This window comes from Mytilus edulis, chromosome 2, assembly GCF_963676685.1.
Source record: "Mytilus edulis chromosome 2, xbMytEdul2.2, whole genome shotgun sequence".
Classification (NCBI taxonomy): domain Eukaryota; kingdom Metazoa; phylum Mollusca; class Bivalvia; order Mytilida; family Mytilidae; genus Mytilus; species Mytilus edulis.
The window spans coordinates 37244171-37258105 of record NC_092345.1 but is presented as its reverse complement, the minus strand read 5'-3'; the positions used below and the strand labels follow the sequence as shown (position 1 = coordinate 37258105).

General features: G+C 31.5%; 1 protein-coding gene across 1 annotated transcript in view; it reads left to right on the top strand.

The window, feature by feature from the left end:
• Nucleotides 1-4762: 4762 nt before the first annotated feature.
• The window catches only part of LOC139512131 (glycerophosphocholine phosphodiesterase GPCPD1-like), a 26179-nt gene continuing 17006 nt past the window's right edge, over nt 4763-13935 (top strand). The window contains exons 1-8 of the mRNA XM_071299528.1: nt 4763-4800; nt 5409-5605; nt 8189-8352; nt 8683-8739; nt 9564-9715; nt 10711-10788; nt 11516-11626; nt 12276-12429. Of these exons, the coding sequence (XP_071155629.1) occupies nt 5421-5605; nt 8189-8352; nt 8683-8739; nt 9564-9715; nt 10711-10788; nt 11516-11626; nt 12276-12429 (901 nt within the window). The 5' untranslated portion in view covers nt 4763-4800; nt 5409-5420. The remainder of the gene's footprint in view (nt 4801-5408; nt 5606-8188; nt 8353-8682; nt 8740-9563; nt 9716-10710; nt 10789-11515; nt 11627-12275; nt 12430-13935) is intronic.

Here is a 13935-nt window from a genome sequence, read left to right as displayed (position 1 = left end):
TCTACCCATCCATCACCAGTCATTTTATTTTAAGTTTCAATCCATTCTCTGTTTCTTTTACATAGAGAAAAAATACATTACTTGAAAAATACTCTTTGTTCTGGTACACATGTATTAATGCTCCTTTAATTCATAGAATATTTCATTTTGTAATTCTATATGAATGGCTGTTACATGATTGTAATTTGTTTCTATCTACCGGTATGTGTTTTGTCCTTGTTTGTAAAAGGCGAGACATATTAGACATAAAGATAAAGAGATTATACATTATGAAATTAATATACAGTATTTTGTAAAGTATATATTATACAAATGAGTTTTTGTCAAGTAGTTATTTTAACTTTTACAAAAATGGAATCTCAAAATTCAGGTACTGGTCATCGTGAGTTTTTTTTGTAGCATTAAAAAAATGTAAACATTGTAGTAAAAAAAAATAATATATCTGTAAAGTATAAATTTTTCCTAAACTATAGTTTGAGATTTCAATATAGCTGCTTTGATATTGACACATTCTCATTATGTGCTGGTCTCAAGTTAGGAAACTAGTTATTGTCTTTGATTATCTAGTAATGTTTATTGTCCTACAGAATTTAGTGTTTATTGGAAATTTTTGAAATTATGTTTTATTTTGTTTTATGTAGTAATGTTTATTGTCCTTCATGTTTGGAAGTTTAATGTTGATGGCATACCTTTGATAGTAAGTTATCAACAGTTTAGTTATTAGCATGATTAGTAATGTTTATTGTCCTTAATTTAAGAAAATTTAATGTTAATGGTATATTTTTGATAGTATGTTAAATTTATTTAGTACATAAAAAAATGTAATGTTAATGTCCTTATATTAGGGAGTTTAATGTTGAATTTGATTTATGTTAAATTTCTGTACAATTTGTTTGTAAAAGTAATTATTGAGATTTGACAATATTTTATTAATATGCAAATATTGGGGACATCATACAAAGTATGACTGGATGATTGATGATTCTATAGGGTTATTGCATGAATATTGGGGAATATTGTCCCGAGTAGAATTTTATATTGCACGAGCTTGCGAGTGCAATATATGTTCTACAAGGGACAATATTCCCCAATATTCATGCAATAACCCTTTTATTGTATAGCAATATAATATTTTAAAGTAAAACTTGGTTTAAACTAAGATTTAAACGTTGATGACGTCATGAATTTTGAAGATTTATTGCACTAGTGCAATATTAGAATTTATTGCACGCTAACTTTTGGTTACGTTCTGTGGGAAATATTATATTGCTATACAATAATATGTGTTATTATAGGCATTGCTATGTATGTGTTTTACCAAATATTTAGTGTATCACTATAACTGTAGATTCATTTTCTCCTCTTCCCTGTTTTGGTACTGCAGAAAGGTGTAAAATTTTTTTTACAATAATATATAATATATTATTATAAACGATATGTAGTTTTTTAGACTTAAGGAATCATTATTGACAAAGGCCAATATAAATTACTTTTAAATCCATAAAAAGTCATTTTCAACAGGCATAGATTACCTTAGCTGTATTTGGCAAAACTTTTAGGAATTTTGGTCCTCAATGCTCTTCAACTTCAGACTTTATTGGCCTTTTTAACTTTTTTGGATTTGAGCGTCACTGATGAGTCTTTTGTAGACGAAATGCACGTCTGGCGTATATACTAAATTTAATCCTTGTAGCTATGATGAGTTTATTAGACCAATTTATATTGTTCTATTACATATTAGATGTATTGAGGGTGTCTAATTTAAGTACAATCGATTAATTTGATTTCCTGGTTTTGCCAAAATTTGAATATAAGCACATAGAAAAAAAATTCTTGGACATTGAAATTGGTGGTTCATCTTTACCCACGAAATGTACTAAAATTAGTATCCCCTGTATAGTAATGAATCCACAGTATTATAGTTCAAATCATTTGATGCAGTTGAAAATCTACTGTGGTAAATAATTTTTACACTGTATGTATATGGTTGTTAATCTTGTTAGTGATTTTTAAACTATTGATATAAAACACATCTTTCTATTTCTATTGATACTCAATACATGTGGATATATATATGACAAGGTCATCATTCAGAGTGTTACCTATGGGAACCCTTGGAAGCCTCATATTGAGATTATATAATTATACATGTACATACATCTTCTTTTTATTAAAGAAAAAAGACCCTTGTTATGCTTGAATATTGTATGTTTCATTATTGTGTCAGGATCTGTGATGTTGAATTGTTTTATTAATGATGTCTCCAAAAAAACTGTAATAAAAGCAGTTATGAACTAGTTTTGGTCTTGAGAATATTCCATACTGAAAGACCAAAAATCTGTATTGATTTGTTATTTATATATGCAACAATGACAATTGGCTCAACAGAACATGATTTAAAGCTATTTATGAATAAAATATTTAAAAAAAACAAGTTCTTTGATAATTTGCAAGGTGAGAAGGTATACAGTTGTCCAAGTAGTCAAACTACGGTATCATTAACCTGTTAACACTGAGGATGTGGGTTCCAATCCCAACCTTTGCAGATGCGCTCAACTTGAATCTATATTAACTAGAACATGTATTATCATTTTTTTTTACAGAAGGTCTGTGCTTCTCTCTGGGCACACTGGCTTCGTCTAGCAGTAAAAAATGACCAAGAAATAGCCTATTAGTGCTGAATATCAATCAATATATACCTTTAAGTACGTACTGACAACAGGTCAACCTCATAGTTAGAAGAAGAAAAGTATCACACATATACTAGTAACTAAACATTGAGCGATAAGAACAACACCAAAAAAAGTTAACTCTAAAGAATTAAGTTCTTGCTAGCAATTGATCAGAATTCTCTAGCCCTTAGACATGGACTTATAATCACCAGTACATACAATCCTTTAGTAAACTTATTCCTTTTATAGTTGACTATGCAGTATGGGCTTTACTCATTGTTTAAGGCTGTAAGGTGACCTATAGTTGTTAATGTCTGTGTCATTTTGGTCTCTTGTGGACAGTTGTCTGTTTGGCAATCATACCACATCTTCTTTATTTTATCTCTCTTTTTGCTGTGGATATCTTATTTGTAATAAATGATACTGGTTTCTCACAATAATAGGTTGACAAATAAGATAACTTTCGTCTATACATTAACTGTAAATGGATAGGCAATTGAAAATTGTTACCTTATTTGAACTTACATGCCAAAAAGAAAAGAAAAAAGAAGCATAAATACAGTGTTGAAAAAAAAGTCGTTCTACCACCAGTGGAGGAATTGACATTTTAACAACATATGGCAAACAGTGTAAAGAGTTTTGAGAGGAATTGGGTATAAAGCAACTATTTGCAACGCAGGGCCTCTAAATTTGGCAAAGTCCATACCATATGGAAAGATATTAAAGAACCTTGCATGACAACTTGTTGAACAATTCAAAGAAGAAAACCAATGGCAATATATAAAATAAACAATGACGGGAAAAAAATATGGTAGATAGCCATCAACGACAATCGCTGAATTACAGGCTCTGGACCTTTGAAAGGCACATTTTAAATGTGGCAAGATAAAATGTTTCTGAATGCTAAAACCTCCCTTTAAACTGAGACAGTGGTGTAACAGCACAGCCTAAGTCAAACTAAAAATCAGTTGAAAATGACAAAATTTATTGTGAAGGGGATGCAGGTTTAAAGATGTTCCTAGCTTTATCACAAGATTTAGTTACGATTTAATTATTATTTCATTATAAATTTATCTAAGAGACAATACACCATTATATGTCTGTTATTACATATTTAGTCATTTATTGTTTTTCATTTCCTATCGTTAATTATCCATTTTTAGATGGGGACGTTCCCTTGTCACCATCTTATATCTCAACTTGTACGATTCGCTCGTGTATGTAACAACGTATTAGGTTTTAGCGAGAGAAATTTTTGTATTACTGAAAAATTATTACACCAGGGATTTCGATATCACAAACTAGTCAAAACATTTAATAAATTTTATCATCGGTATAAGGCAATAATTTGTAAATATAACTCAACATGCAGACATCTTATACGTTCAGGTATTTCACATACAATATTTTATGGTAATATTCTTTACAAAGCACAAAAATCTTAGTATTCACCTCAAAAGCTTACAAAACCTTTGAACAGACTTATTAAGAAGGGATATAGTTACAATACTGTTGTCAGGTCATTAAAGATTACATATTTTGGCTTTAATATTGATTCACTTATATATAGTGTCTTTGCATCGGAACTAAACACATTTATTTTTAAAAAACAGTTGTTAAACATGACACAGGTGATGTCCTTCTCATATATTTTATGATAGTATGATACTAAACCCCTAACGGAGGAATTGTGCCTGATAGTCATATGATGAAGACATAATCCTTCAATCAGTTTAATTGAGGTGTGGAGTTTACAGAAGAAAGGGGGAGTCCTTTTAAAAGCACAAATAGAATAAAATACATTATACTTTATTCCAATTTAACCCCACAATTGACAACATGAGATTTGATCAACTAGCAACAAACAATTAAACAAATACAAAATAACACCACTGAGGGAAGAATTAACGATGAGACTACTATAACATATATAGTAGTCTCAGATTAACGTAATTGTTTATGCCAATGCATAGTTGCATTTCGGGATATTTCATTGAACTTGCAACATATTTCATTTTGAAATAGCCGCTCAACGGTAGTGACGTACTTTGTTTGATTTTATAATTATATAACTTCCGTGCACATTTGTCTTGTGTTTTTAGGAGAAAAATGTGTATTTCTTTTTAACGTGAGTTTGTTTATTCAGTTTATAGGTGGGCGTAACGTTACGGTTCATATAAATTACTTAGCAAAAGGTAATGTTTGGTTTCTTTGTAATATATACCTGATAAATCATATAAGTTAATATATTTTATTATATCCATGCGTTCTTTAATATTGATCTTTAAACCTGTCATGCTATTTAAAATAGGTGTTTGTGCTCGAGTGTTTGTGTAACTGGTAAAATCCGGTTTATATTTATGTTCTCAAGAGATCACCATGACATTTATGTCATTTTACTACATAAAATAATGAATAACCCACTAATTAACATGTAATTAAGGTATTTATATTGAGAATTATCATGTAGATATAATTAGCAACAAAATTGACCTTGTTTTACACATATTATATATATATATAGAGAGAGAGAATCTAAAAATAAACTAAGATTCGATAAGTTATTAAATATTGCTAACCAGTCAGCATATGTCTCCGATTTTTTTTTATTAATATGACCATGTTTAATTGGTAGGGATATTTCTAAAGACGCATGAATAGACTTGGTATATATATAGACAAAACTTCATCAATGATTAAACTGGTGTGCCTTCATTTACGTATACTTCTACACAGCTAGATCAATTCATGCAGATATCAATGGCTTTTGAGGTGACCTTTTGTGTGCGAGCAGAGACAGACACCGGTGATTCTGTGTGTCTTGTAGGAGATTGTGAGAAGATTGGAAACTGGAATCCACACCATGCTGTCATATTAACTAGAGTTTCAAGTCCTGTGACATCTAAGACAGCGAATAACACTAGCAATGGCATGTAAGTCTTTTAACTTAGTATTTTTGTTTAACTAAGCCAAGTTAAATGTCTCAAACAGATACATATTGTTATCGTTATTTTTCAGAGAAAAAAAAATAACGTAATTCGTCAAAATTAGTCGATGTTTATATCTTCTAACAGAAAGTGCACATTTTATCGGCATGCACCAAAAAATACCGTTAACGTCATTTCGCAATACATACCGTTATTCGTTATGAAAGTTTCCCCCATTACGACCCTCATATGATAATCCAGATCCACTTTCCATCCTCTTACATTATAATAATATTTTGCAGACAAAATAGATCTAAATATGTATTGTCTAAGATATTTTCCAGTTATGACTGAAATCGAACGGTGTGTGATTTCTTGAACGATATCGTAAATGTAACGCGCAACAAATATGTTTTTATCCTGCAATCAGCCTCAGTGTATCGTACAAATAACAGGTACATAAATATTTTTTTTTGCTTACAATTTGTACTTGTACAAATAAAGTCTCCTGTTACCCCCACTTCCATGTTGAGCAAGCGGTAATGTGAATATTTTTTTCCGTACCAGTTCATTTTGTGGCCCTCTTTGCGGTTTGCGTTTACGCTGTGTCGTGTTTTTTTAGAAAATTTAGAGAGCATGATTTATATTTCAATAACTAAATCTTCAAGTGTTGGGAGTAAATTTCAGGATAAAAACAATATATGTACATTGTTGGAAAATATAAAATTTATTTGTACTCGCTGCGAAACAGGAGAAAAGCTCGACCAGCCTCGCTTTTCGTCCTGTTTCTAAAGCTCATACAAATAAATTTTATGATTTTCCGACATGTATAGTTTTTATCCTGCATCATATGATAACGCATTTGCACCACATAATTCAATCAATTGTTCATATGATCCACGATCATCGGCGGTGGTACAATTGTGTAGGCGATAAATGTCTCTGACAAAACGAACTGTAACAAACGTTAGAAATCAGTGGCAAGACAAATGATACACCACTTTTAAAGTATGAGACAAGTACGCAATGATGTTGATTGTTTTACGTCCAGTGACTGTTTTACGTCCAGTGACACATATTACTTCCCCCGCCTCAGCACAAAAACATATTATTTATTATACTACGCGTCGTGTATAAATTATTTCCCACGTCCGGTCTAAATTGGGACGAAAATTCCAATGCATCTTGCAGGGGAGTATATTAACCAACCTTTCTAAAAACTCCCTAATGAGTGCGTAGTTGGCTTGTTGCAGGTCAGAATTTCTTTCCATATCAGCCATACCCTCATTTTCTATTTGCAGTCAAATTTCCCAGTCTTTAATTCCGTACCATTTTGCAGCGTCAACCTATAAAATTAACTGTTAATTTAATCGTTTTTTGTCCTAAATATACTTGAAATATTTGTTACTGGACATCAAAACAAACAAGAAGCAATTAATGAATCTGTCGGTCGAGTGATTATCGAACACTTATTGTGATTTGGGGATGACAAATTAATTGTAACACGATTTAATAGAATCGACTGTTCATGCTTCGCTCTTTGAGTCAGATGTCAGTTCACTTCAAATAACAAGAATGTGTCCATTGATCAGTCCATAGTACACGGATGCACCACTCCCACTATCATTCTCTATGTTCACTTGACGGTGAAATTGGGGTAAAAACTCTATCGTAACGCCCGTTAATAACTCACTTTGGTGTTACTTTGGTATGACCATCAACAAAAAAATTACTTCAGACTTACTTAAATATAAATAAAAGAAGATGTGGTATGATTTTCAATTGGACCACTCTCCAGCAGAGACCAAAGTACGTAGATGTTGGCAGATATTTGTCACTATATACGACTTTCAACAATGTACAAAACCGATACGGCATATATATAGCAAGCTGTTAAAAGCCCCATATGTTTGCAAAACGAAAGATGCAGTTAGATATATCTTTATTTCTCAACAAACCAGATTACAATGGTATAGAGATACACACAATAATTACATAATGTATATGTACAGACATACAAAAATTATACGAAAGCAAGAGGGAGGCACGTGTCATATATTACGGTATAAAAAAGGCCCGGTATACATGATATATAGTACATGAATTACCCAGAAGAGCCTAAATGAATATTTATAAGTCTTATAAATTAGCACAAGTTGTTAGATTGTTGTTAAGATCAGAAAGATTTTTACTACTAGTATATCGATCATCAGTTCATTAAATTTCAATAAATTTGGTTGATTTTTATATCTTTTTCTCAAAAACTGTTCACGATCATCATTGAATACAGAACACATAAAAATATAATGAAATTCATCTCCGATGTCGCCAGAATTACAAAGTAAGCATTTTCTATTTTCTCTTGCAACATAGATGGACAATCGTACCAATGGTGTGCTAAGGTGTAGTTTTTAGACTATAGAAACGTTTATGAAAGTTGTCACCGTTGCTATTGGCAAATGTAGAAGATGTATCTAAATGTTTTACAGAGTTTTTTCCGATGTGATTTTATTTTAAATTCATTTTCAAATGAATCAAAACGGTAAAAGTTTCAACAGTAGATTACAGAAGCTCATTTTTTCAATGTAGGAATATCTGGAAAAAGACGATAACTTTATCAGATGATACGAAGGATTGTAGGTATCGTTACTTCATTGCTAGAATTGTAGAATCTGACAGTGAAGATTCTGAGAGAGTCGTGGATGTTCTTAGATGGGAAACAAACATAAAATCAAGACTTTTCTCTCCAAGAGGTACGTTGTTTACTTATTCCATTTCACATAGAGACTATAACATGTGTGATTAGAAACTTGTTAATTTGTTGCCGAGTTATGATTCAATTGGTAAAGTCTTTATAAAAACATATTTGAAAGTAATAAAGGTACCAGTTAGCTACCAACACTTTTGTCCCCTAAGCCAAAGAATTGAAAAGATATAAAAGTTCATCTTAAGGGAAGAAAATTCTTTTAAATATTTTGTCCCCACTGGAATTGATATGACAGCATTTGTATCTAGCGGAATTATTCGAATAAAGGGTAAAGAACATTTGTATTATGATATATTTTAAAAGTTCTCGTTTTCAGATTACCTGAAAGATCCTGCGATGTACGAGAATACGATAGATACATTTGGAGAATTTGGTAATTATATAATATAATCATTATCAGTCTGATATTCTAAACGTGTAAAAGAGATCCCATGAACCAAAACAATAGTCTGTATAAAAAATGTCTTCTAGTATAAAACAGGTTGTTGTTATTTTTTAACGTTGAGTTTAACATATATGGAATCGTTATAGCATCACCTCACCTCACCTATCCTCTTCATGCCGTTATAGCATGCCTGTAGTTTATATGTTACGAGAGTTGATAATCTATGGTGATCTGTAATTGTTCACCGATATCCTTCTTATTTTTGCCTTTTGTCTTTGAAAGTTGGAAAGTTCTAATACCATACATGACCCTTAATGTCTTATTCATGGTTGCAGCGGCCTGTGTTTGCTATACGTTATGACGTGCGCACACAAGAGTACGTAAAAGGACTTCAAGTGTCCTGATTTAAGAATTAGGTAATTTGAGGTTGTTGCTCACTGATTTTCTAAATCTCACCTCCATTTTTGAGATCCTTGATATTTGGGACCGAGTTTCATATTGATAGGCTCTTTCGAGTTAAAATTTCATTTCCGTTACTTTCCTCCTTTTACTTTCCTCCTTTTCTGTATGCCATATACTTGTATTTTCTTAACACTAGTCAACAAATAAACGTTCTCCACAATATATTATTTTACATATTATAGTTTATTAAATGGTTATATCATAAAATTTAACAACAATGTTTTATACTCTTTCATCATATGAATGTACACTTTCAATATAATTATTACAATGTCGTGGAAATTTCGAGAACAGTTATGTGGTATTAATTCATCGTTGATCATCGTTAATAATTAACATAATTGTTTCAGGTCAGAAGAAGCATGTATCAACAGGCTGGTTGACTGACGAAACAGAGATTCACCTAAGACTGCATAGTAACCCAATATATATGTGGAAATCGAGACATAGAACTCAGACATATAGCATTAAATGTACACCTTTAGATTTAAGATTTAGAGATGTAAGGTTCTTTGTTTAACCATGCCAAAGTCCGAATTTAAATAAATTGGTCAAGTAGAAAGAACAAAAAATAAGAACCCTTTGTTTACTTCAAACTTGAAAAAGAAGTGACTTACGAGAACCTACTTCTATTTATCAAGCCAGGAAATAAAATTACACCAATTAAGTTAACAGTAGTTTGTTTACCCCAGTTCCATGTGTAAAACTTGAAATACATTTATTATTTGTTTCAATGCTTTTCTAGTAATTTTAAAAATGATGCAGATCAACAATGTTTTTTTAAAGCAATTAAATTGAACAAAAGAAACAGTGATGCTGTAACAGATTGAAAAAATAGCACACTCATCCATTAATTTGATTTCGTTAAAACATCGATTGTAAGGTACCATTGGTAGTTTCGATATCCAATCTACTTTTCTAAAACCCTAATTTAAATGGCAAGTTAGCCTTGTGTAAAGAATGGTTGGTAAAAGAAAATCTTATAGAGTTAAAACAATTATAACAGTCTTAGTTGACAAGGTATTTTTGTGTTAAACCTTTGTTCATTCCTGACCAGGTCCCGAGGCACTAGTCTGGGATCCTGACACATCGATGGAATGTTGCGAAGAGGGCTACTGAGTTAGACGTGAAAAAAAACGTAAACAATACAGATTTGTATAAATTGTGCAATTATTTATATCACGTTTTTTTCCTTATTGCTTGAAAGGTAAATATCTGCATTTAATTTTATAAAATATGAAATAAAATATCTAGAATAATGATAAGGAAAAATACAAAATCGGATTTATTTTCTATGAATCGATCAATGAACACTATAAAATTGTCAACATCATAACAATTTGTATTTCAAAATGGCTAATGATTATTTATTTCGATAAAGCATATGATGAAGTGATTCAATTATAGTATCGAACAGACCAATGGAATAGCTTTATTTGTTGATTTTACATGAAGACATTCTGCATTTATAAACATATACAATTGTTTTCTATTAAGACAATGCATGGGGATGAGGAAGATGACTACCAACCAATTACAATCCCAACAGCGAATTATACGAAAGTCTTTGTCTCTGTAAGTAAATATCTGATACACACTGTTAATTATTGAGTAAAATCTAGTTTGCATCAGAAAAGGACAAATATATAGATAAAAACATAGTGTCTGAACATCTTGGAAGTAACACAGTAATTACCTTATCAAATCAGTTGACATGATGAATTATAGCTGACTATGCGGTATGGGCTTTGCTCAATGTTGAAGGCCGTACGGTGACCTATAGTTGTTAATGTCTGTGTCATTTTGGTCTTTTGTGGATAGTTGTCTCATTGGCAATCATACCACATCTTCTAAATTATATGATGAAGCATTTTGTCATAATATGATACTAGTACATTATACACAGAAATACTGAATCTTTTTTTTTGTCAGTTACATCAGACGTCATTCTCCTTTAACACGAGACCCCGAAACGTCAAAGTTTACATACGATCAAAGCCGTGCTCTCCACTGAGGGTCATATTGTACATCTTGTTTTCAAAGGAAGGTACCAACTTTGTATTAGTGAATGTGTCGAAACGACATAAACAAACGTCTGCATTTAGATATTTTAGTTACATATGGGGTATTACAAGATGTACAACAAAATTTAGAATGGAAATGGGGAATACCGGTATGTCAAAGAGACAAAAGAATCGATTTACGTTTCATACTGTTAATTTTCCTGTTTTGGACTAAGATATTCTTTGCAAACCCACAATGCGGTTGAAAAAGATAATTTCTTTTTCAATTTTTTTTTTAGACATTGAAAAATGGCCAAGAGAAACCACATATACAAAAGACGTATGGAGAGGTGTACAATCCTGATGACTTCATGATATTTTCAGCCAGAACAATCGACCCTGAATATTTAGTATGTTTCAAATTAATTTCATTATCCTGTATGAAAATTCTAGGACAGTCCAATTACAATATGTTTATGATATGCTCAAATGTTTTTGCCTTACTTATCAAATTAAGAAAAGGTTAAACAATAACTTCCACACATCTTATCTCAATCTGTACTTCTATTTTTTAACATTTTTACCTATTATGTCTGTTTGTTTTGTTCACACTTTGTTGTCAATAAAATGGAATTTTATGCGACATGTCATACAAGTGAGAGGTTTAGCTAGCTTTAAAACAAGGTTTAATCCACCATTTTATACATAAGAAAATACCTGTACCAAATTAGCAATATGACAGTTGTTATCTATTTGTTTGATGTGTTTGAACTTTTGATTTTGCCATTTGTTTAGAGAGTTTTCGTTTTGAATTTTTCTCGGAGTTCGGTATTTTTCTTAATGTATTTTTTTTCTCAGGTAAATTGAAAAGTACATGAAGTTGGGAAGTTTTATTACGATTGAACACACATTTTAAAATGTTCTTCTATTATGGCGGAAATTGGTCCCTTTTCTGGTTATTTAAGTTATTTCAATTAAATTTTACACTTATTTGCTTTGAATTGCATTTATGATTTCCTCAGATGCATTTTGTTTTTATTATTTTCGTTTCATTTATAGGGTTTTCAGTTGAATTGGTTCGTACATTTTCCCGACAAGGACCCAAAAAATATTGGATATAATTACATTATACCAATGGAAATGAAGAATACGAACGAGGTTAAGACCATACTAATAACAGGCCTTACACATAAACCTATTGGACAAGTAAAAGGTATATCATTGTTAATATTGACGCAAAAGTACTATTTGGCTATTGTTTTAAGGTCTCGTTTTGGTCTTCATAAAACTTTTAGCAACGTTTCTATGTATTATAGTCCCTGGCTTCAGGATTGAGCCTGCTTGATGATGGTTAATCCAGAAAATTTGAAACATGATATAAACATTTTATGCTATGCGGTATGGGCTTTGCTCATTGTTGAAGGCCGTACGATGACCCATAGTTGTTAATGTCTGTATCATTTTGGTCTCTTGTGGACAGTTGTCTGATAGGCAATCATACAACATCTTCTTTTTTATATATAAAGTGACCAATAATCGGCACGTTGTTTACCTTGCACAAAAATCAGTAAGACTGATTTAACAACATTGAAATTGTCAATGAAAATAAACTCATCATAGATACCAGGACTAAATTTAGTATATAATTTCACTCTTGCATCTAAAGATGTCTTGATAAAATTCAAAATAAACATAAACTCAAATGCTTTTTAAACTAAACTCAGTCAGATGCTTAAGACTATTTCATTGAAAATGCATTCAGATAGTAGCAAATACATAAGACTCATCAGTGACGCTCAGATCAAAATAGTTATTAAGCCAAACAACTTCAAAATTGAAGAGCATTGAGGACCCAAAATTCCAAACAGTTGTGCCAACACGACTTACGTAATCTATCCCTGGGATAAGAAAATCCGTAGTTTTTCAAAAAATTTTGTGACAGGAAATTTATAGAAATGACCATATAATTGATATTCTTCTCAACACCGGAGTGCTGACTACTGGGGTTGTGATACCCAGGGGACGAAACGTCCACAAAAATATCTCAAAAAGTTTCCACATTTTTTTAAAATTTATCTAGGTTCATGTAAAGTGAGAGAAATATCTCATCTAAAGTCTGTTTATATGGCAAATTTTAATTGTCCTGTACATAGTCAGGAATATGACAATTGTTATCAATAAGTTATGTATTTTTTGTCGTTTTATTTTGTTGCACTTCAGTGTTTCCGTTGTTCCAGTGTTTTTTATATGTTTTCCTCGTTTTTAATTTGTGTCAAGGATTTGTTTTCTCTCAATTGATTTATGAACAGCTGTATACTACTGTTGCCTTTTTTACCGTTGCGTTTATTTATTCAGGCATGTTGTTTGTTGTTTGCATTAATGAACAGCCATAAATGCGGACTTTGTCGTGGTTGTGTCTATGTATCGTGCCCACCTCAAGTGCATGGGGTCGTGGGTTCGATCCCCAGTCGAGCTAAACTAAAGACTTGATAATCGACATTATAAGTTGCTGGTTCTCAAATTGGCACGTGGCATTAGTGAGTTAGAGCAAAGAGGTGTCGATTATGAATTAGAATAATGTGTGCAGGTATTCATTCGGACTGTTACAATGTGAACTAGCATGCTTCAAAATCTCTTAACATGTATCAGTCTTGTACAAATCAGCGGCTGTTTTCTTATCACATTATCATTTTCTCGTCTTTAATATGCGTTTTATTTG